Source organism: Haemorhous mexicanus, chromosome 3, assembly GCF_027477595.1.
Source record: "Haemorhous mexicanus isolate bHaeMex1 chromosome 3, bHaeMex1.pri, whole genome shotgun sequence".
NCBI lineage: Eukaryota > Metazoa > Chordata > Aves > Passeriformes > Fringillidae > Haemorhous > Haemorhous mexicanus.
In genome coordinates, this window is record NC_082343.1 from 41270877 (window position 1) to 41292609 (window position 21733).

The 21733-nt window shown below is 41.5% G+C and overlaps 1 protein-coding gene across 1 annotated transcript in view; it reads right to left on the bottom strand.

The window, feature by feature from the left end:
• The window catches only part of LOC132324880 (protein ELYS-like), a 26786-nt gene extending 8189 nt beyond the window's left edge, over positions 1–18597 (bottom strand). The window contains exons 1-23 of the mRNA XM_059841480.1: positions 18419–18597; positions 18192–18318; positions 16867–17120; positions 15176–15356; positions 14168–14375; positions 12334–12447; positions 11577–11661; positions 10067–10217; positions 8965–9097; positions 8697–8878; positions 8178–8239; positions 7348–7476; positions 5880–5970; positions 5704–5793; positions 5385–5525; positions 4532–4636; positions 3962–4055; positions 3541–3664; positions 3386–3442; positions 2167–2313; positions 1229–1416; positions 910–1054; positions 686–817 (exon numbers count right to left, since the gene is read on the bottom strand). Coding sequence (XP_059697463.1) covers positions 686–817; positions 910–1054; positions 1229–1416; positions 2167–2313; positions 3386–3442; positions 3541–3664; positions 3962–4055; positions 4532–4636; positions 5385–5525; positions 5704–5793; positions 5880–5970; positions 7348–7476; positions 8178–8239; positions 8697–8878; positions 8965–9097; positions 10067–10217; positions 11577–11661; positions 12334–12447; positions 14168–14375; positions 15176–15356; positions 16867–17120; positions 18192–18312 — 2934 coding nt within the window. The 5' untranslated portion in view covers positions 18313–18318; positions 18419–18597. The remainder of the gene's footprint in view (positions 1–685; positions 818–909; positions 1055–1228; positions 1417–2166; positions 2314–3385; positions 3443–3540; positions 3665–3961; positions 4056–4531; positions 4637–5384; positions 5526–5703; positions 5794–5879; positions 5971–7347; positions 7477–8177; positions 8240–8696; positions 8879–8964; positions 9098–10066; positions 10218–11576; positions 11662–12333; positions 12448–14167; positions 14376–15175; positions 15357–16866; positions 17121–18191; positions 18319–18418) is intronic.
• Positions 18598–21733: the final 3136 nt, after the last annotated feature.

Genomic DNA, 21733 nt, shown 5'->3' on the forward strand with positions numbered 1-21733 from the left:
ACACACTTAAATCTTCCAAGACTACCTTTTAAGTTTGATTTACTGGAAAAATACACTTTCAAAAAACAACACCTGCATCAGAGATCCCTAAGAGAAGTTCACATAACGCAAAATTTGATCCGGATATTTTGAGAAACATAGGTTAGAATTTATGTCATAAAATTGGTAGCATGAAACTACTGGAGAGAGCTTGCGCTATAATTTGAGAAAATAAAAACCCCAAAACCACAACTAAACCCCACTACACATATTGGGCCTGTTGATCACCCAGACTGCTCTCAAATAAAAGCAAGATACAAGATGTGACAGACAACATACTCTTTATTCCACAGAAAAAACTGACACAAAGAACTTCCCTAGCTAAACCATATATAACAGCAGGATCTGAGGATCTCAATGAAGATATGGGATTGCAGAAAAGATACTTATTTTTTCATCAGATACAAACAAACTTTCAGTGGAGTCAACCACTGAACATTTAATTTATAACTTCACATGGCAATTTGCAGTAGTAAAATTATTTCAGCCACCTTTTAGGTTCAGCTGTACCTTGACATGGAGGAACTCATTCCTAGTCTTTCAAAGAGTGGTATAAAAGACAAAGCAAGATTTTTCTTGAGGACTATCAAAAGTGATCAGTCACACTGACAGAAACTTGCACACTCAGCAGGACTGCTACCCTTACCATCAGATTGGCCTTCATGGACTGATTCAGCTGGAGTGCTGGGATGTAGTTGGCACGCTGCAGATGGTGGACTAAGAGGAATTCATGATTCTGAACACCAGATTTGGTCTGTAAAAACTTCTCCAAACACTCCTGTGAGAAATAACACGTTTCAAACATCATTACGATTCTGCCTCTTCTCTTGCCAAACAGACAAGATTTTTTGGTTTCTTCTCCAAACTCACTTTTTCTGTGTCTGTGAAAGGCAGCTTCAGCAAATCCTCCATCAGCCCCATCTCCTGACAGATTTCATACATGTGCTTTAGCAGCTCTTCTATGTTTAACTTTGTGGTGTGCTGCTGCAACAGACCCCAAGCCTCCACCATGCACCTGCAGTTAAGGTTTTGCACACAGAAAGGAATGGGAACACTGAGGCCCAAAAGATGCCCCACAGTGATGGTATCCATTCAAAGCTCAAAGGAAATGGAGGGGAGCCCCTTTCCATGTCACCAGTTCCCCACATCTCCCGATATGTGAATGCCAAAACAGTGGAGTTTTCCTTACCTGTTGGACAACAACACGGTGAGGAACAGCCGCACTTCACTGCTGCTGGACATCGACGGCTTCATCATCTGCATGTACCTCAGGGCTCGCCTGTGCTCTCCCTGGCACATGAGGGACTGGATTATCCTCATGTGTTGCCATGACACAGTCTTGAGTGTAGCTGGATGGAAGAGCAGGGCCAGGGAATTCTGGACAAGTTGAGAACAGCTTCGTTATCATAGATACACACACCCATGCAAGAGTCAAAACTTTCTGCAGCAAGGCTGGACCTGAGTTACACCAACTTACATGTCTAAATAACAAAATACTTCATCCAGGACACATCAGTAAAAATTCTTCAGTATTTGCAAGAAAAAAAAATCAGCCATACAAATGTGAATGTCTTAAAAGGAACAATTCAGATTTTTCTAAGTTCACGAATACATACAATATATAAATTTAGTGATGTATTTATAAATACATCACTAAATAATAAGTTACTCAACAATCAAAATGATTCTGTTCCTATAGTGACAGGTAAAGAACAACCTAAAACATTAGAAACAACAGGTTGAAAAGTAACTCCTGCAGTCTTTTGTCTCAAATATTCCTGTTACCATCACAGTTTCCATGCTTCAAGTACCTAAAACACTCCTTTAGAAACAGTACCCAACTGTTTCAGTTGGTTGAAAACCTCCTAAAACAGAGATTGCTTTGAAAATTCAAATATTAAGCATTATTTATGCTGATTATGCCTTTGTTTTAATCATTTTCTGACAAAGTAGTTAAAGCAAAATTTCAAATCATAACTTGTTGCTGAAGATGTCAGACCAGTGTTGAAAAAAAGCTTCTAGTGCTCCAACAGCTCCTAACACCTAAGTAGCAATTTTTAAAAATATTTTTATTGATTACAGCTCTGCAGTGCAATGTGTGGTCCAACCCAACTGTTTCATACTTACTTCATAATCATTGTGATCTAGAAACCAAAATCCTCGAATCAGCTTAACAAGACCCCAAGGGATGGCAAAGGCAGTTGGAAAGGAAACAAGTAAAGTTTCTGTTTTATTTGGAAAGGAATGCATAATATCCAGCAGCAAGTAAATTGTCTGAGAGTATCTAATTAAGGTGAATAAATCGCTAAGACCAAAAACTTCTATCACATTACAGTTAGCAAAACACTGAAATAACAATATGAAAATAGTAGAAAGCAGAACAAGCCAAGGTATTGATCTTGCCATTTTAAGCTATTAATACCCATTATATCAATAGTCAGGTCCTAATGTCAAAACTGTATTCTGAATATAATTCCAGAAAGAAACACTTGTGGATTCCTGTAAGGCAATCAAAAAGGCAGATATTGGGTGTTTATAAATTGCTGTTACAAACCCAGGCTTCTGCTTCTGTCAGTGAAGCTACCAGTTGGACACCCAACACACTGCAACGTCCAATGCTTAATCATTAGAGAAAACAAGTTCTACAGCTGTTTTGTTCTCCTCATTTCCTGTCTTCACAAAACCAACACAAATTATGGTGCCCTTACAATGCAGCTTAGCACTGACTGACTGAAACTGTGCTCAAACTGCCTGTAGATCCCTCACTCAAAGTGTCATCATCCCTTTCTGACATCCCATGTTAGGAACATGTCTAAGTTAGGCAGCTTGAGACTACAACCATTTTTAACCCCTTTGCTCTCCAGGCTCCACTCTTGGTTTAGCCAACAAACAACAAAGGCAAGTCTGCATTCTATGTTCCAGCCGCTTAAAAATTAGGCTTCAGCCCAATGAGTGTTCTCAACCCCCTCTTTATTATTCTGTGCTTGTACTTTCTACACAAAAAAAAAACCCAAAAAAGCAAACACTGTTAGCTAGGCTGGGAAACCAATTATTTTGGCAATAATCAGCAACTGGAAAACCACTGTTACAAACCCTTTTATTCTGAAACAGTACATTTCAGGCACTGTTCTAACACACAGTCCTTTGCTACAGAAAGGGGTGCTTTAAAAAATTAAAAACTATTACATTTTGAGAGAAACTAAGCAAGTTTTTTATCTTGAATATTTTAGGGAACCTGTTTGCTTGTATCAGAAAAGAGTTTGCAAAAAACACATAGGTGACAAACACATAAGAACATTAATGTTGTTATTATTGAAGGAGAAATAACAAAATCTGGAAAGGATACAATTGCATGTTTGTCCCTTTCTTCAATGCTTTCTAGCAAATAGAGATCCAGCAGTGCCTGAAATGAAAGATGAAAAGGTTTTTTAATGCTCCTTTCACCATCATTGGCTTTAGGGAGCTGCTGCTGCTGGGGTTTTCAGTGAACAGAACACTCACATGTAAACTGACAGGTGGGTATTTCCCAGTGCCGCCTTCATCTCTCTGCCACAACTTCTCCACTTCCTCTCCCAACTGGGAAACCATTCCATCAATCATCAAGCAGTCAGAATCCCATTTGCCTCTGCAACAAAAGGGAGCAGGGGCTTGCACAGAGTCAAACACTCATTCCAGCCTCTCAGTGTCACAGTTTCAGAGTCAGAGGAAGGATGGTCCTTAGCTCACAATGAAGTTATTAATTAAGGAGTCCAAAGCAAAACCCAAGAGAAGAGTTGCAATGACCTTTTGGGTTCCACCTTTGCTTTCAGGCTTTGTTACGTGTAATGCCAAAGAGTGCAGACAAAGGGTTTTAACTGCAAAAATAACCACTCTCACACAGTCTAACAGTGGCAGCTTTCTAGAGAATTCCTCTAAGTCTTACCTTGATAAGAGCTCGAGTTTCTGTCGGTGACCTGTATAGTAGCTCTGAATCAGAGGGTAATTGTAGAAAGGTCTGGACAAATGCATGTGATCATCTACAGGTGATAAAGTAAAAGCAAGTTAAAGAAGTAAGACCACGTTTTTCAACTAAAACTTTGGTCTAGACAGACAGAAACCACATAACCTGAGGAAGCCTCCAGCTCTGAAAGAATCCAATCCTGTTTCTGCCTTTGCTAAAGGAGAACTAAGCCAAACTACTACAGCTGCAAACTGCAAAACTACTACTTCTTGTCTCAAGATCAGTTTCATGCTTGTGGTTGATGCTGCATTCAGAGAATGTAGGGTAAGCTCAAGGCTACTTCTAAATAAACAACTCTCAAAGGGAATGATTTTTTTGAACATGTGAGCATCTGTAAAACAATTAAAGCTGAAAATAGAATTTAAAAGGTGTCTCAATTAAGAGCATTTCCAAGGTGTACTTTCACCTCGAGCAATAAATCAAAGGTTCAAAACATGCAGGTACTGCTTTTACTATCAAAACGAGTGTGCTGGTACTACAGGTTCTGCTTACCTAAACCCACGGGAAGAAGACTGGATCGACAGAACCAGATCACCACTTGTACATACAAAAAAATGAGGCTGGTTACCATCTGCTTATTTGTTAAGTCTGAAAAACCTGAAAGAAAGGCAAAACATTATTTGAGTATTTCAATTCCTTTCATTTTACAAAACCCCCTTTGCTGAACAAACATAGTAGAAACCTGTCTTTGTAGTTGTCCCTCTGGATCACTTATGATTTGAAGGAAAAAAAAAACATTCCCCCCACCAAAAAAGAACCCCAATCACTACAAAGAAACAGAATCACTAAAGATTAAAATTGAAAAATAAAGCCTAAATTATTAGATATACTCAGGAAGACAACATTTGTTTTCCATGTAGCAGAGATTTTTACTTTAGCAAAAGAGATTATAGTCCTCTTTTTCCCTCAACAAGCCAACAACAATTTATAAGATCAGAAGCCAAAAAGAACTCAAGGAACTTCCTTTACACATTACACATTTCATCTTCTATTGTATTTCCCAGCAATTTGCACACAAGTATCAATTGCTAGCTAACAATTAGGAACACTTCTCAGCATTACCACACTCAGTTGCTGCAACTGCTGCCCAGGTGCTTACTCAGCTCAGTGCTGAACAGTGTAGCCTCCCCACAGCCTCATGAATTCCACAACAAGCTGCTCCCCTGAACTCAATTTGGCTTAAATCAAAGTCCCAACTGCTCAGATTTAAGCTTCTCCTCCCAGTTCAACCTGACACTCTCCCAGCCATCCAAAACAAGAGTGGCTCCTGTCTCCAGAGTTAATACCCAGGCATCTTTCCAAACGTTAACTATCAGACCAAAGGCCTAGCAGTGCTCTCACCAACCTTTCTCAGTAAGCTCTCGGGCTTCTGTTAGAAAACAGTTTAGGACTGTGCTGAGGTTGCTCAGCAGCAGCTGGCAGTGCTGAAGGGACTGTAATGTCTGGGGGTCAATGAAGTTGCAGGAGCCGTCAAACAGCGGAACACCTTGTCAAGGAGAAATATTAAATCATCACTCAGCACAGAAACTGAACACTTCCAAACTTAAACACTTCAACAACCACAAGACACTTAAAGAGCCAGCAGCATACACTGGCAGACTACTGAAGAAGATCCTTTACAAAGAATGACTCCAGGTTTCAAACACCACCACACCCCTACTCACATATTTGGTCCAGTTCATCTTTTGTACAGATCACTTTGTTCCATGTCCACTCGAGAACAAACCGTAAATTTACAGCAGAACTTGGCTGCTCTTTAAAAACAGAAAACAAAAAGGACATGAAGCCACAATTTCTAACCAAAACACGCACAACATGGAAACAATGGAAGCAGCATTACCTTCAGAAGTCCAGTGTTTAATGCATCCCGTCAGAAGTTCTAAGGAGCCTGTCTGCACAGCAGCTGACAACACTGCCTCTAACTGCTCCTCCTGAACAGAACAACAAAAGCAAATCACAACCTCACAGACTTTCCCTCTAAGTCTCACCTTGACAAACAATGGAGTTTCTGTCCGTGACCCATGTAGCAGCCCTGAATCAGACACTACCTGAGCCACTGACAGAAGTGTTTGCTCCTAACTGGTTACCCATTCAGACATTAGTTGCAAAGGCAGCTAGTTCCACATTCTGGATTCTTTCTCCATTCTAGCCACAGGCTGGACTGCTTGTTGGTTTGAGGAACACAGGAACCTTTTCCTCTGACATTTCAACTTCATGCAGGCTAGTTTCAGTCTCCATTTCTGTGCCTCAGGGTTTCAGTCTTCATTTACGGAGTCCAAATTCACTATTTCCAGTAACATCCTCTGCTAATACCCATTCTGCACTTTGGGCACACCCCTTTGCCATCAGGAACACCAGAAGGGGACAGAGCAAACACCACTGTGTTTGCATGGAAACTGTGAAGCTGAGGCCAAGCAGCTCCTGAGATTAGCAAAACAGGAAGCAGCTTTGACAGCCAAACATTAAGTTACAATTTGTTAAAGTACCATAAAGAAGTGAAACATTTCAGTTCTAATGGGCTGGAATTTCAGCCTGTTCAATTACTGTATTCTAATGCCATGGAAGTCCTTGAGAAGGATAATGCACAGGCATGCACACACATGGAAAGAATGTAGCAGCTTATTCCAGCTGGTGTTCAGACATTTATTTCAGGTGAAATGATCCTGCATAGAATTTTACATTTTTCTTTTTTTCTCCTTGTCTCTCTTTTTGCTAAAACATATTCAAAAATATGTTTTCCTTCTAAGTTAAATTATTACATTCAAAGACATTTCTGCACATTCTGTCATTTGAAAGCATGTGTAATACTTCCATATTTTTCTGAAATCTGGTTTCAGACAAGGAAACATGACAAATACTGCTTAGGGTGGCCAACGAAATTCCAAACCAAGCTTCTTGACCTAATTCTGAAATTTCTCCTTCTAGCATCCAAAAGCAATCCCTGCTCAAATGCATAACAAGCCTCTGAACAATATAGTCACTACTCAGTAATTGTCATCATAAAACTTCTCGCTTTTCCAAGTTACTTCCCAACCAGAGTTGACATCAGAACATCTAATCAGAATGTAAGAGACTACATCAGACTTGCAAAATAAGCATTCTGTGGGCTGGGTCAGCTTGCCAAGAGGGTTCTTCCAAGTCAAATTTGGAGTTTGGATCTAAGAATATTATTATTTCTGCTAAATAATGTCAACACCCGCCTCCCAGAGCAACTTACAAGTAAAACTCAGATGGTCATGTCTTGTAGTATCTACAGCCTTCAGACAAGATGGATATATCTCCCCCTGGATTCCCCAGCATACACCCACCTGACTCAGACTGGATGGTTGGACATCAACCAGTCTTGGAGACAGCAAGCCAGCTACAAGACACCGAGTGTAGCTGTCACGAATGGCCTCACTTATTAAAGGACCAGATTTCTTCAAAAACTTCAGGGTCTGAAACATCAATCAAAACACACAGGTAAAGACAACATTCAATCACTAAGGTTCTGCCCTAAAAACAACAGCCAAACTAATAGTTCCAATTTTTAAAAAAATACCCTGTAGAAGAAAATACCAACCCTTGCAATGCTAAAAGAAGTATTTTCCAGCCTCTCTGTCAATATACAGGCCCTGGTATTTACCCTGACACAAATTACATTTTGTAAAAGTTAAACCTAACACACAACTTTAAATCACACATCTGTGCTTGTTTGTGCCAATGCGGAAATATTTAATGAGCTGGAACTTAATTTGAAAGGGTTTGTCAAAAGCTGTGCAGTGGTTCAGAAATTAGAATTTGGCCAAGGTTGAGAGAAAAAACATGCATCTCTTCCTCAACAAATAAATCACTTTTCCCTTTCTCCATGCTGCCCTCCTTTCTCAAGTTCATCAGGGATCAAAACCCTAACTCCACTCTACACAAAGAAGTAAACACTTTCCCCAGCTCCCACCACACTCGTCCTTTCTAGCCATTCAATCCCTGCTCATGCCTCCCTAGAACAGTGCCATTTGCAAGAGACTGGCAGGATGTAACTGCAGCTAGGCATGTGGATGGGCAGGGTGAGCATCAAGCGGCCTCTGACACTCAAAGCACTGCAAGGGAAAGTTACAAAAGGTTCATCTCTTGACACTCTCAATACAATAAAAAAAGTCACCTCCTTCTGGAAGCCGGTGCAAGTCATGTGAACAACTCCCAAGTTGAGCAAGCATGTCACATCTGCAGAAAGAAGGAACATTTGACAGATCTTGGCACCTTCTCACCAGTTGATGCCTTTTAAATAGTGCTGTCTGCAAAGACAAACCTCCAGCACCCCTTTCCTTCATCACATCACTCACACACGTCCCATAAAAAGGAGTTACTCTCTGTCTCTAGAAACCTGAGTGCTACCCAGTGCTGTGCTTTGGACCTCAGCTCAAAGGCATTTCATTTTGTGACCATCACCCCTTCCCAGGCCATGTTACAGAAGGCCCAAAACTCAGCTGCCTGTCAGATATGTTTCACAAGGCTAAGTACCTTGTCAGGACAAAGTAAGCAGATTGGAGAAGGTTTGGGGGGCTTTTTTTGGTTTGTTTTTCGTGTGACAAACAATGAACAAGAAAGAGAACCACTCAAGTGGCATTTGACCTCCACCAAAGCTTGTCACTATTCAAAAGAAAAGCAGTGAAATACCTACCAAAATTATAGGTGCTTGGATTAAAAAACTGTTCAGGTGGTGGATAAGAAGGAGGAACCCCCCGACTCAGACTACGCTCGTGTACCAGAATATCCAAAATGAGGTTTGGAGAAGTCATGCTTATAACAGGATCCAGTGACCACAGTGCAAAATAGGGGCAATCATGAAGGAATTCTTCTGGCCTTAAAGAAAACAAGTGCATATGTTCAACAGCAATTTTCAAATTAACCCTTTGTAGGGATATTGAAACCTCTTAATTAAAACCTACCTTGGTGAGTCTGGCATTTGGGCATGATACCAGCGATTGATGTCAAACACTCCCAAATGGACAGATGGCTTTTCTTGACCATAGGTATTCACTTGCCAACTGAAGATTGATACGCTGGTGTCAGGAGAGATTACTGTCAAAGACAAGACATTGTTTCTTACTGAAGAAAATATGAGATATTTGCTGTTATTTCATTCATGAAACACAGCACTTTACTTAGGAATGATAAAAAAAAATTATAAAATAGTAATCATCTCTGCAATAGGTTTCAGTGCCCCCTTTTCTTATTCAAATTATATTTGTTTCAAGCAAAATCAGACACACAATTATTAATTAAGTTTTGCATGCTGAATGAATAATTATTGGAGGGATTTGGGGTTTTTTAATGTGGTGGGGTGGCTCGTATTCAGCCAGTTTTCATGTAAGACACCTTGGTATTTTTCCACCAGGCACATTTCCATCCACTTTTTCCCAAGCCTGTGGCATTGCAAAAGGTGTTTGAAAGTCCTACAACTGGCCTTGGTCCCTCAATCTAGCCTGTGCAGATCCCTCTGCAAAGCCTTCCTAGTCTCCAACAGATCAACATTCTTGTTCATGATGGTGTTGTCCCAAACTTACTGAGGGTGCACTCAATCCCCTCATTGAAATCATTGATGAAGATATTTCACAGGACTGGCTCCAGTTCTCAGCCCTGGGGAACTAGATTCACTGGATGCACATTGGATGCAGCCAGAGGTTTGAGCAGGATTAAAAAAAAAAAAAAAAAAAAAAGGCAACACTCCTAAGCAATAGAATGATCTTACTCTTCAATGCAGACAACTGGCAGAACAAACTAAAAGACCAGTCTTATACAGATGACCCCATACACTGCTCCAGCATCCCAGCAAATATAAAATAAAACCTTCTTTTTCCCTTAAAGAATGATGTTCAGAGGGATAAGAAGTCTCACATAACTTAAGCACACAGGGTTTTTTAATAAGCCCAACAAGGTCAGCTAGATGAATATTTAAGACTTGAAGACTGTGGGTACAGAACAGCATTTACTGCTTAGATTTCCAAACCATGTAGTTCAGAATAACCAAGCAGGGACATCAGAACAAACCTTCATTAACGTTATCCTCTCTGTCAGCATGGTTGCAAAATTTTTCTATGGTCTGACAGCTGAGGAATTTAGTATTGCTGGTCTGCCCACTCCAGGGAAAGATTCCACCAGAGAGATCTAAACTGAAGAGCTTGACACAGCATGTAAAACCCTGGGGGAAAAAAATTAAGAAGAGAGGAAAGGCAATTTTGAAATAATAATATACATTATACCTAAGTATGAATTAATACAAATATCTGATATAATATGCTTATTTTACTGTATGTTTCCCATCAATAGGAATTACATCTGACATGCAAGAGAATTAAGCATCAAGTCATAACAGGCAAATTTTACTCTAAAGGCTTTTGCACATTTTCAACATTAGTCTAAATCTAAACATGTTTTATAGAATTCCTTGCATCATCAAAGTGTCTTTACAAACCTGAATAAATACTTACAAAGAGACATCTTGACAAAAAGCCTTTGCTCCATGTTTTGATTACAGAACCTGACATTACAGCAACTAAAGGTCTGTCATGAGATGTTATCGACAGGCACATCAGTACAGTGAACACTCACCTCTCTAGTAACAATGAGAACTTCCTAGAGATTTAAAACCTGCTTTCAAACCACATGAGCTCTTATCAGAGAAATATCCCTCAATTCCTTATGGAGAGGACATGGGATGAACATGGACAATGTGTTTAAGATCCCAAATTACTACAGAGCTAGCAAACTGCTTTGAGACACACAGAAATAAATATACAGAAAGGATGGCCCTGTACCTCTGCCACCACCATTTCATAAGGAAGCATTAACTGAAATACTGTCTTTCCAGGACAGCCCTCATTTAACCTGTCTACCATACAACATATGAATGTGTATTGTGGACAAATAGCAGCTCTACAACAAAAAAAGGCCAACAAAACACCAAACAAAAAAAAACCAGCAAAATCACTTCCAAACAAAAAAAAGAGCTTCCAGAACTTTCAGAGATCTAAAATTCTCATTCTATACATTTTTTAATTCATCTAATCTGAGAAGAGACAAGCTTTCTCTTAATGGTTTCAGGAAACGCTACAAATGAATATCAAAGGTGTCTAAAATAAATGAATGAATTTAAAAGTCTTTCATTATTGAAAAGAAAAAATGGTAACATTTGTCCTGAAATATGCACATTTTATTCCATTTTATTCAGGAATTTTGGAAATAACAGATACACATGCACAGTAGTTAAGAAAAACCAAAACCATCACTTTGAAAAACTAACACGAAGTCTAAGCAAAGAATCTCATCTTATAAAATGACTAAAGATAAAATCAATTTTAATAAAAAATGCAGACCCAAACAAGATGTCCACCATACCAAGGGACAGTTCCATAAGATAAAGCACTATAATTCCATAAACTCATCATGCATTCATTTTAATGACTAGAAATTTCAGCTTTCATTTATATACTAAGAGCCAACTTAGCTGATACTCAGGAAAACTTTATCTTTTAATCTCTCACATACAGGCCTGTCTTACCTCATACATGACTTGACCTGATGCCAGACATTTCCTGCCACCAAATGCTAACTGCAAGAGATGTAAATTGACAGCATTCCCTTCACTGAAAAGGTATAAATGAGGAGATTTGATTACAAAGCTGCTTTACAATCCTCATTATCATTTTATTAGATCTAGGCTGGATCTAGGCTGAAACTGACTTAAGAGCATGCTCTTGCTGGAAAGAAAAACACTGCTTCCCAAAACATGATAACTGGTCACACTTAGCCAGTAAAACATAGGGGAGAAAATTCTTACACAAACAGCTTGAGGGGCAAATGCTAACTATGCCTTTGTTTGGAAAGCTTTAATATGCAGTATGGACCTAAAATTGTTGGAAATAGCTTTTCACAGTAAGGCATTCTCCATGAAAACTGCTTTGAAGTCAAGCTCAAGAAGACTGCCCGTCTATAAACAGCTGGGCTAAGTAGTTTGCTGATGCTGAAAGAAAGAGAGGTATGTTTGTCCCCTTGCCACCTAAGTTCCAGTCCCTCTCTTGCATGCAGTGCACCCGTCTACACTCTGACTTATTCCTCATCCCAGCTGGAAGCCATTGATTTGTTTGCTGAACACTGTTCCTTTTCTGCCAGGGAAGCTGAACTGGCACACAAGGACTTCTGAAGCTCTCATGAAGCAATCAGCAATACTGTCATCGTCCTCTTTTAGCAACAACTCTGTGTGAACAAATATTTTAAAAAAAAAGCAAAATCAGTGGCTTATTGTAATTTTTATTCACCTTTGTTGTGTAGACTGAACAGCCCATAAGTAGCAACAATTTTGAAGATCATTCTCAGGCTCTTGAAAAGTAAGAGAACAGACAGGAATCCCTCCTCCAAGCTGAGTGTAGTGCCTACAGGTTTGAAAAAAAAAATAGAAAAGACAAATAATGGAGGCAAGCAAGTGACTACCTTTTTATGCAGCAGTCAAGGTGAGGAGATTTCTGTCCATCAAAGCAATAACCTCTGTTTATGTCCTCCTCTGCCTGAGGAGGAGGAACAGAAATTATTACTTCAGCAGCTGGGGAAAACACTGCTCCTGTTGTTGAAGCCTGCTTCAATACTGAACTTAAAATGCAGTAAATCTGAACATATTTGAAAGCACACCAAAAAGAAGGAGCTTCTCATTTCTTTACTTGGGTATTGCAACAAATGTTTTCTTTCAGACTTCTGAACCTTAGTTGTACTTTCACAATCTTTTCCTGACACCTAATTACGCCTTCACAATCTATTTATGTATTAGTAATTATGGTGTGTAACTGCAGATTTGCTAAAGTAAACCCTTATCTGAATTTTGCCACGTATTTAAAGTGACATTGCGCTTCAGTAGATTTTAAATAATTTCTTAATTATACTATTGTTTATAAATGTACATGCTTCTTATTCTCATCTCCAAGGTTTCCAAGGAAAAATTGGTTCATGTACATCAATGCCTTGGAATGGGTCAGCCACCTACTTGCATCAAGGCTGAAATGTAGAAAAGAATATGCTTTCAGGCACAGATCAGCTGTTGAATTATCATGTCTCACTAGTTTCATCCTGGTCCCTTAAAAATATATAATTACCAAAATGATATTATTCATATACTGAAGCCTTTTAGTACATGCCCTCACTGCAGTAACTGGCTCTAAAAAACAATTTCTAAAACCTGTCTCATGGAAAAACACACATTTCCTTGTTTCACTGAATATGACTGGACAGAACAAACTGACTTATAAAAAATCAGATCTCTCACATCCCTACTGTCTGACATAACCCAGTACTTTCCACAAGACCTCTATGCACAGGCACGGTAAGAAATCAATTGCATTCCACTGCAGAGAAGGCGCTGGACTTAATCCATGTATGAGTTAATAGTTACTTCAGAAGAGGATTTCTGAACACTCCAAGGTTATACCCAACATCCCACTCATAGAAAAACGGCTCTTAAAATTAATATATTTCCTGAAGAAGAAAAATTGAGACCCCTGCACCTCCAAGCATGCCAAGTGGAAAGGACAACTGTAAAATAAAATGAAGGAACAGGGGCTAGCTTCTTAGCCAGATAGCTGGTCCCTCGTAGGGTAAGCGCCCCAGGCAAGCAGTCTCAAGGCCGGACACCTCAGCCCTCTGGAGGCTGGGGTGCCCTAGGCCAAACTGCAGCTCAGCTGTGGCCCCTAGCAAGCTTAGTGATTGTCAGCTCTTAGTGAAAATCAGCTCTTTTATGATTTCAGCTCTTAGCTTGCACGTAGGGGCTGTGGCTGGCCATGGCTTCTGGAAGGCAGACGAAGAGAGAGAGGAGAAGGCGGCCAAGTGTTCCATGATGGTTTATTCTGAGGGTCTCGCGAAGGGTCTTGAAGCTGCTCTTCACAAGAAATGGGCCAAGACAGCCTCTTTTATGGGGTTAGGGAGGATTGAAAACTGACCAATTGTAAGGGTTAGGGAAACTAGCCTATGGGGTCACAGAGAGATAAGCAGGCCTGGAGGACCAGAGTGAGGACTCCTGGTTCAATTCCTATGACTCAGCAAATACCTATCTCTAAATATCCCTCCACGGAGCCGTAGCCAGCCCAGCGTCTGCTACAGACAACTTACGCCTTCTTCAAAGTTTTCATGTTCCCCAGTGATAAGTAGCCATCAGAAAATCCCACAACGAGTTGGTTGCTTCTGCTTATGTAGCACAGGGTTGATACTGCTGTTCCTGAAGGACTTCGTAATTGAAAACAGAGATGCCTCCCTTCCCTGGTCACAGCTTCTCTTCTTTGTGGAACTTCAGCAGGAATTCTAGTGACAACTTCTAGATCTACACACATAAAAGCAGGTGAGAAATGAAGGCATTATGCCACTTCAGTTGCATTTTACACTGACGTGATTATACAACGTGTATAATCTAATTCTTCAAGCAAAACACCCATTTGTGCAGCACCATTTTTGGCTATTCCTGTTTCTGCACCTATTCAGAGAACAAAAGGAGTCTCCAATGGGACAGGTATTCTCACTCCTATTTCAAAACTGGGTACAAATATAACCAATTTGTAGACAAATTTGTAGACAAATTCCTTTATTGGGCCTTATAAGGAAGCTACTTGAAGGGAGGACATGAACTCTTGAAGCCACTCTTACAACACCCAAAACAGTGTCTGCAATCTGAAAACACAAATTGCAGGATTCATTCACCCAAATGCAGGATTTTTGAAAAGACAGATTTATTTTAATACACAAGCCTAAAGCCTGCCCCAAGCCATTGATGGAAATAGGAAAACACTCCCAAGGAATCTGGTACCTCTGACACAACTTCCTATCACACTGCTGCACTGACCCAAATGGAAAAATTCCTACCTCTCACTGGCAAGAATCACAGGGACAAAGGGATGTGGGCAGCAAGAGGCCTTCTGAACATCAGGAGCAGCATTAAGCCACTCCCATTTCTGGATCAGTTCGGAACCACACCATGTCAAACTGCTGTCTGCAGCCAGCAGTGGGCAAAGCCAGAAATGCCAGTAGCCAGTCAGCACACTGGGATCTTCACTGGGATACAGGCTGGGTTTTGAAAGGAAACACATTGTCTTACTTCTAAATTCAAGTTTAAAAACTGCAGCTTACCCGATGCTTCTACTTCATTCTGACTGCAAGATAAATCATCCAAACAAAGGTCAACCAGAAGGACGTGGCCAACATCTGTGGCCACTGCTGCCACTCCAAAGAGCCATCGCAGACTCTGGTGCAGGTGCCGCGTGCTCACGCTGGCTCCGCCGTCATTGCTGATGGGCTCGATGGCAGTCACCTGCAGGGAACTGCAGGTTAATTTCAAAGCTCTGACAGCCTCAAGAGTAATCCTCACAAGGGAGGCCAGCATTAGCACACCAGAAACAGGACAGGAAATACTGGATAAGACTTCCATGGGAATGAAACATTCCTAGAAAGGGATGGAGGGAGATGCTGAATAACTAAAATCTATGCTGGCCCTCACTCTGATTGATAATATCCAACAAAAATTTTAAATGCACACCAGCACTCTTACAGATGGTAAGGAAAACTGTAAAAGGCAGCCTAAACCAACAGCAAGAGACCAAACAAGAACTTGCTCAGCCTGAGGCAGGAGCTCTCTCTATTCCCTGACAGGCCAAGCACTCTCCATGACCTCAGCACAAGGTGAACAGACCCTTCAGCACCCACACAACACCCAGGACAACACCCACTGCTCTAGCAGAGACACAAGCACACCAGGGCTCCTGCACTAAAGGAGCAGGACAACTCAGGAACAGGGGCTACCTTCTGCCTCTTACAAATGCAGCACCATGAAAGCAGACAGCTTTTCATCAATAACAAAGGTTTGTCTGAAATAAAGAAGTGAGTATCACAAGGTAGTCCATCTCTTTATGCAGCTTATTTACCCCTAGAAGTGGGGGAAAATAGCCAAACTTATAGGGCCCCTGAGGTTTTCTTCTCTCCTGTATCAAGCACCTGCTTATGACTGCCCTGCCCAGCCACCTGCTTCACAGTTCACCTTTCACCTTGAACACAAGAACTCCAAGCTTACAGCTACCTCTAGCAAATTCAGGTAACTTCATTTTCTTTCAGACTTCCTACAATTCAAATTAAATTTTTAATCTTCAATGTTGCTCAGAGGACTAAGAAGAATATTTTGATTATTCAAATTCTTGTCCTTCAAGTCTTAGTGACTGTGCTGAGGAAATACAGAACACATCTTGCCATGCAATTAGACAAGGTTCAAGGGTTGCTACTTCTAACTTTTTTCTTTTAAGATATTTTTTTTTTTCATTGCACAACTGGATTCAAATGTATCTTTACTAGCTCTGCATAGAGTCTTACAACAATTTTCCCCGGTTGAAATGTTGAAGTTCCTGAAATGACATTTTTTCCCATTATGCTATGCACTGCTTTTTCCCATTCTCCTAGTGTACTGCCAACTCATTCTGAGGAAGAACAAAGAAAACTTCTCATTCTCTGAATGCTACCCTTCTGCCTCATATAAACTAGGAAAATTTGGGAAAATACCATGCGGAAGTCCTGAAACATGCAATCACTATAAACCCACAAGGAAAATAATATCCGAAACATGGTGTCCCTTAGAGCCTTAAAACAAAAATGACAAAAATGCAGAAAGGGATGTTGAGAAAAAGGCTCTCTTGGCTGGGTACTCTTAACTGACAGTATGCTAATACAATTCAAAAAACATACAACCGTCAAAGAGCTGCTCCAAAGCTTTTCCTGAAACAAGATTATGCAGCACCAAACAACACAAAACCTTCATTTCCCCAAAAGATACATACCCTTCCTGAAAGAGCAACTGCTTTAACCACTTTTGAGGTCCCAAGGTCATACAGACAGAGAACACTTCCCTCTGCTTCCTCCAAGCCAACCAGGAGCCCAGTCCTCTTCTGCCAAGAGAACTCCTTCACCACACGGACAGTGGGAGGCTGCTCGTTCACCCCGCTGAAGCGATACGCAGAGAGCCGCTCTCCTGTCACCGAGTTCACCACCTCCAGCTGGGGGCCACACGCCAGCCACGCCAGGCCACTTCTGCCTGCAAGGCAAAGGAACACCACTCAGCAAATGCCCAGCAGCAGAACTGCAACAACAGCAAGGGCACTGGGCCCTTCCCTCAAATGCAACAAAGGCAGGAAGGCCAACCTACCTACACCTGGACAATTCTTTTAAATCACCCACTGCAAATCTCAACCAATACTTCTTGAAAAAAACAACCCCATTCTTTTGCATTTGGACTTGTCATTCCTGCATTCAGGAACATTCACTCTTTGGGAGAAAGATACAATAGACTGAGCTCTAGTCCGTACACAATACCTGGCTTGGTTTTGCTAAAAAACACCTAAATATGTACAGGAATACAAGTCTCAAAGCATACTTCAAACAAAGCCCATCTAAACCAATTCAGTTCCAGTTAAGAATTTTCTTGACACACAACTACTCTGGGCAGGGATTTGGACAGGAAATTATCTTAAAATGGGCACCACACGCGTAATTCCAACCTTTACATGAGCTGATCCCAGAGAGAATTTAACAAGTGGTGTTTCACTGAAGAGTTTAACACTTGCTCCTCTACTGAGGAACTTCAAGCTCAAAGGAAGGATGAGCTCCATTACTGCAACTACAGTCAGGTAGATAAGATTCTACCTCATCTTAACAGAAGCCCAGGCATCCAGACAGGCATCCAGCTCTACCTTCAGATCACCTAGAAAGTCAACTGCCTCATCTGCTTAGCTGTTGTCAGCAACTCTCACTGGGTCCTCAATCTGCATCCTATTAAATACCTTGGAAACACATGAGCTGGTAAAAAGAATACATCCTGAAACAACACTATTTCTTCCTTGAAAACTGCCTTCTATTTCATTCAGAACTGAGGAGGGCATGGTCAGCTATATCATTTCAACAGCACAGGATTGGAGCAGGCTGTTGCACTTTCAATTGTTCTAATTGTTTCTAATTGTTCAATTTGCTCCTAATTGTTAAAATATCCTGTTGGCACTATCAGAAAGCCTGATCCATTTTACTTCACAGAACCAACCTGATGCCATGACCCTGTGCTTCAGGCAATAACAACTTCACACCAAATTCATATTTAAAGGAAAATGCTCACCTCCAGAAAACTTCCCACACAGCGCAGAGTCTAGGGTGATCTCATCTTCCCCAAGTGCCTCAACAGTCACCTCTGGAAACTGCAGCAGACTGCTCGTTACCTGAGCCGTTAGGTCTCGCATTCTTCACTGGAAAGAGAGAAAAAAAGGCAAAGAGACTCAAGTCAGCTGTAAATATCTTTGAGACTGACCCAAGCTTCATCAGTATGCAGTGATAAATCTCCCATACATCATTTGTAGCTCCTTTTGCTCAAAAGAAATGGCACTTGGGGCAGTTTTTCATCTCACAGCAGAGCACAAGGAGAATCTTGAGCTTCTCTGATGCCTATGAGATCAACAAAAAGTGACACAGAGGGATGGACAAGATAAATAACAGGGAATAGAACAACACACTGAGTTCAGGCTTACTCATACAGGTTAGCAAGATTTGATCTCAGAAATATCATATTTTTAAAAGTTTGTGATTGCCAGGAAGCATAAACCTACAGCAGAAGATAAGAATTAGAAAGTATTTCAGTACTCTATCCCAATAGCTCCCAATAGCTAAGATTCTGTATTAGATGCAGACCAAAGGTTTGATTTTCCTTTAAGTGAGAAAACAAAACCAGCACGAATCACAATTGGACATTAAGGCAAATTTACCCAGCTATCTGCTGTGGCTCTTGTCTGACATGGCTCTTTTCATTCAAGAGTTGCAGCCTATCTAACATGGCTAAGCAAGCAAAAGTTCCTAAATCTGTGCCGAGTCAATGCTTGTCTCTACATTGCTTCCTTTACCTGGAGAGACAGATCTAAGTGCCAAGGGGCTCAATACAGAACACAGCAGCAAGGTACTTCACTGCTTGTCCCTCCAATCTTGGCTTTATAATTCTAGAATGGCCTTCTGGAACCACTGGCAGCCATCTCATCGAACTGCCCTGCTGCTGAAGCCATCACATACAGCAGGCTGCCCAAGGCTGTATCCAGTTGGATTTGGAACATTTAATTCTCCAACAGGTTTTTACAATCAGCAACCTGACAAGAGCAACTGCAGAAACACCTGCAACAAATGCAACAGGGCCTGGTGCTCGCTGACTCTCTCCTGCCAGTTTAAGGATTCTGTTCTCTCCACCACACCAGCAAACCAGCGCCACACCAGGAGGCGCTGGCGACAGGAAAGGCCTGTCACCACTGTTTGTCCAAAACGATATCTGACACCTTAATTCCCAGAGCAGCAAGTCAGGCAGTCCTGGGCTGTCAGGCAGCAGGGCGCCTGCAGGAACGCCGCAGGCCGGCTAAGGCGCAGCCATGTCGTTGTCAGGGCCGCGCCGGGCGCACGCCCCGCCTCTACCGGCAGGGCCTGCCCGGGGGAGCTGCGGCCGGCTGCTCCCAGAAACAACGTATCCATCAGTGCAGCCGGCACCCTCGGGCCGGGGAGTCACCACGGCAGGAGGATTCTGAGCCCTGGGAGAGCATCCAGAGGGCAAGGAAGATGGGCCTAGGGCGGAAGATGTATGAGGAGTGCTGAGGTTTCTTGATCTGATCAGCCTGGGGGAGACTGAGGGCAGACCTCGCTGCAGTCATACCTTCCTTGTGAGAGAAAAGGAGGGGAAGGAACCGATCTCTGTGGTGCCCAGTGACAGCACCCGAGGGAACGGCCTGGAGTTGTGTCAGGGGAAGTTTAGGCTGGGTGTTAGGAAAAGATTCTTCACCCAGAGGGTGGCTGGGCACTGGAACAGGCTTCCCAGGGAAGCGGTCACAGCACAGCCTGACAGAGCTCAAGAAGCGTTTGGACGATGCTCTGAGGCACATGGTGTGTTTAGGGCCAGGATCTTTGTGGGTCCCTTCCAACTCAGTTTATTCTGTGATTCGGGGTGAGAGCATGTGCTACATTTTGGTGTTCAGTTCCAGGATGACAGAAATGCAGGTAACACTACACAACACTTCAAACCTATGAACACCAGACACCTGCATTACACTTAGGTGAATGTTAATAAGGAGAGATAAAAAGCCAGACCAGTCTACAGCAGTGTATTAGTGAAAACTGATTTTAGTTGCTTCTTTGAATAAGATCTTACCTGGCCCATGTACCTGTTGGGAACTGATGAGCTGAACACAGTTTTCTTGTCCTTTAAGGGAGACATCAGGGTCAGAAGCCATAAAAGGTCAGGTCAAAAGCAAAATCCCAGTTGCAGTATCAAAACACAAGCAAGCAGTCATTCACTAATAATTCATGCTTCAATTCAGGTTTAAGCCAAGTTGTGCAGCAATGCACAGCACATCAATGCCTGCTGTGAGTCATGACACAGCCAAGGAGGAACTGACCTGAAGGGTCACATCAGTAACCATAACTTGCATTTTTCACTCTACCTCACATATTGGTCATCCACACAGCCCAATGCTGGAAAATGCATTTTATTTTAGGAACAGCTTTAATTCATCAGGAACCACAGAACATTTATCTTCAAGCACATCAAAGGGACTCGTTATCTTGACTGCTTTGGTGAAAAAAGCATTCCTGGAATGGAAACCCCAAAGTTTGCACAGAAGACGAAAGTATAAACAAAAGAAACAAACACTGTCTTATTACCTAAAATTCTATTATTTCAGTATTTTCAGAAAAGCCTAGACTAATTGGTTGCAAGCATTGCCTAACTACTCATGAAAACCTGTAGGCTGTTTTCTGCTATAGCTTCTTTTTTCCCCTACCAGAAATCAACAACTTTGCTATATATTAGTTACATGGGAAGTAATGAAATTTCAGCAAACAAATTTATTGCACTGACAACCCTGAGAGTAGCCTTCCATGACAGGAAGTCCTGATGGGAGATTAAATAGTTATCTATGCCCTTACTTGCACACTGGACATGTACAAGTATTAAGGCAAATAAACAAAGTCAACATGAATCAATTAGCACTTCAAGCACTGAGTACCTATTGAAAGTAAAATAGATTTAACTCTCCTTCATGTTATAACCTAGAACAAATACTTTCATCAGCCTTAGCTTAGAAATATTTGAAGAAGTTTGTGAGGTAACTCAAGAGAATGATTTCCACTGTAACATTTCTTTTCTTACAAAATACCTTCCAACAGCCCTTAATGTTATTCATACTCCTGTCACTAATACCTCCTGCTGTGTGCTTCCTGGAAATAAAATCTGCCACTGCACCCCATTTTATTCTTCCTGAAAGCTAAGATTTTGCTGTCCCAAGGTGGTCAGCCTCCCAGTGGAGTTTTCTCTGGAGTTACACCCCAAAGGTAATCTGGCTTCAGATTTTAGCCATCCAGCACTTCTTAAGGGGATAAAAACATTAAGGAATCAAGGAATTACTTCCCTTTCTATAGAAAAACTTCAGAATATTCTATTTAGCAATGAGCTGTAGGTCCTGTGAAATTCCCACCTTGTTTGCTAGAAAATGTCAGCTCTATGCCCCCACAGCTTTCTGCATCCATCCACCACCACAATGCATCCCACCTCATCTCACAGGTCCCTCCTGCCCTTCTCTGGCACTAGGACTCTCACCCTCTCTGATCCATGTGCAAACAGCTGCAGATCTTTTCCAC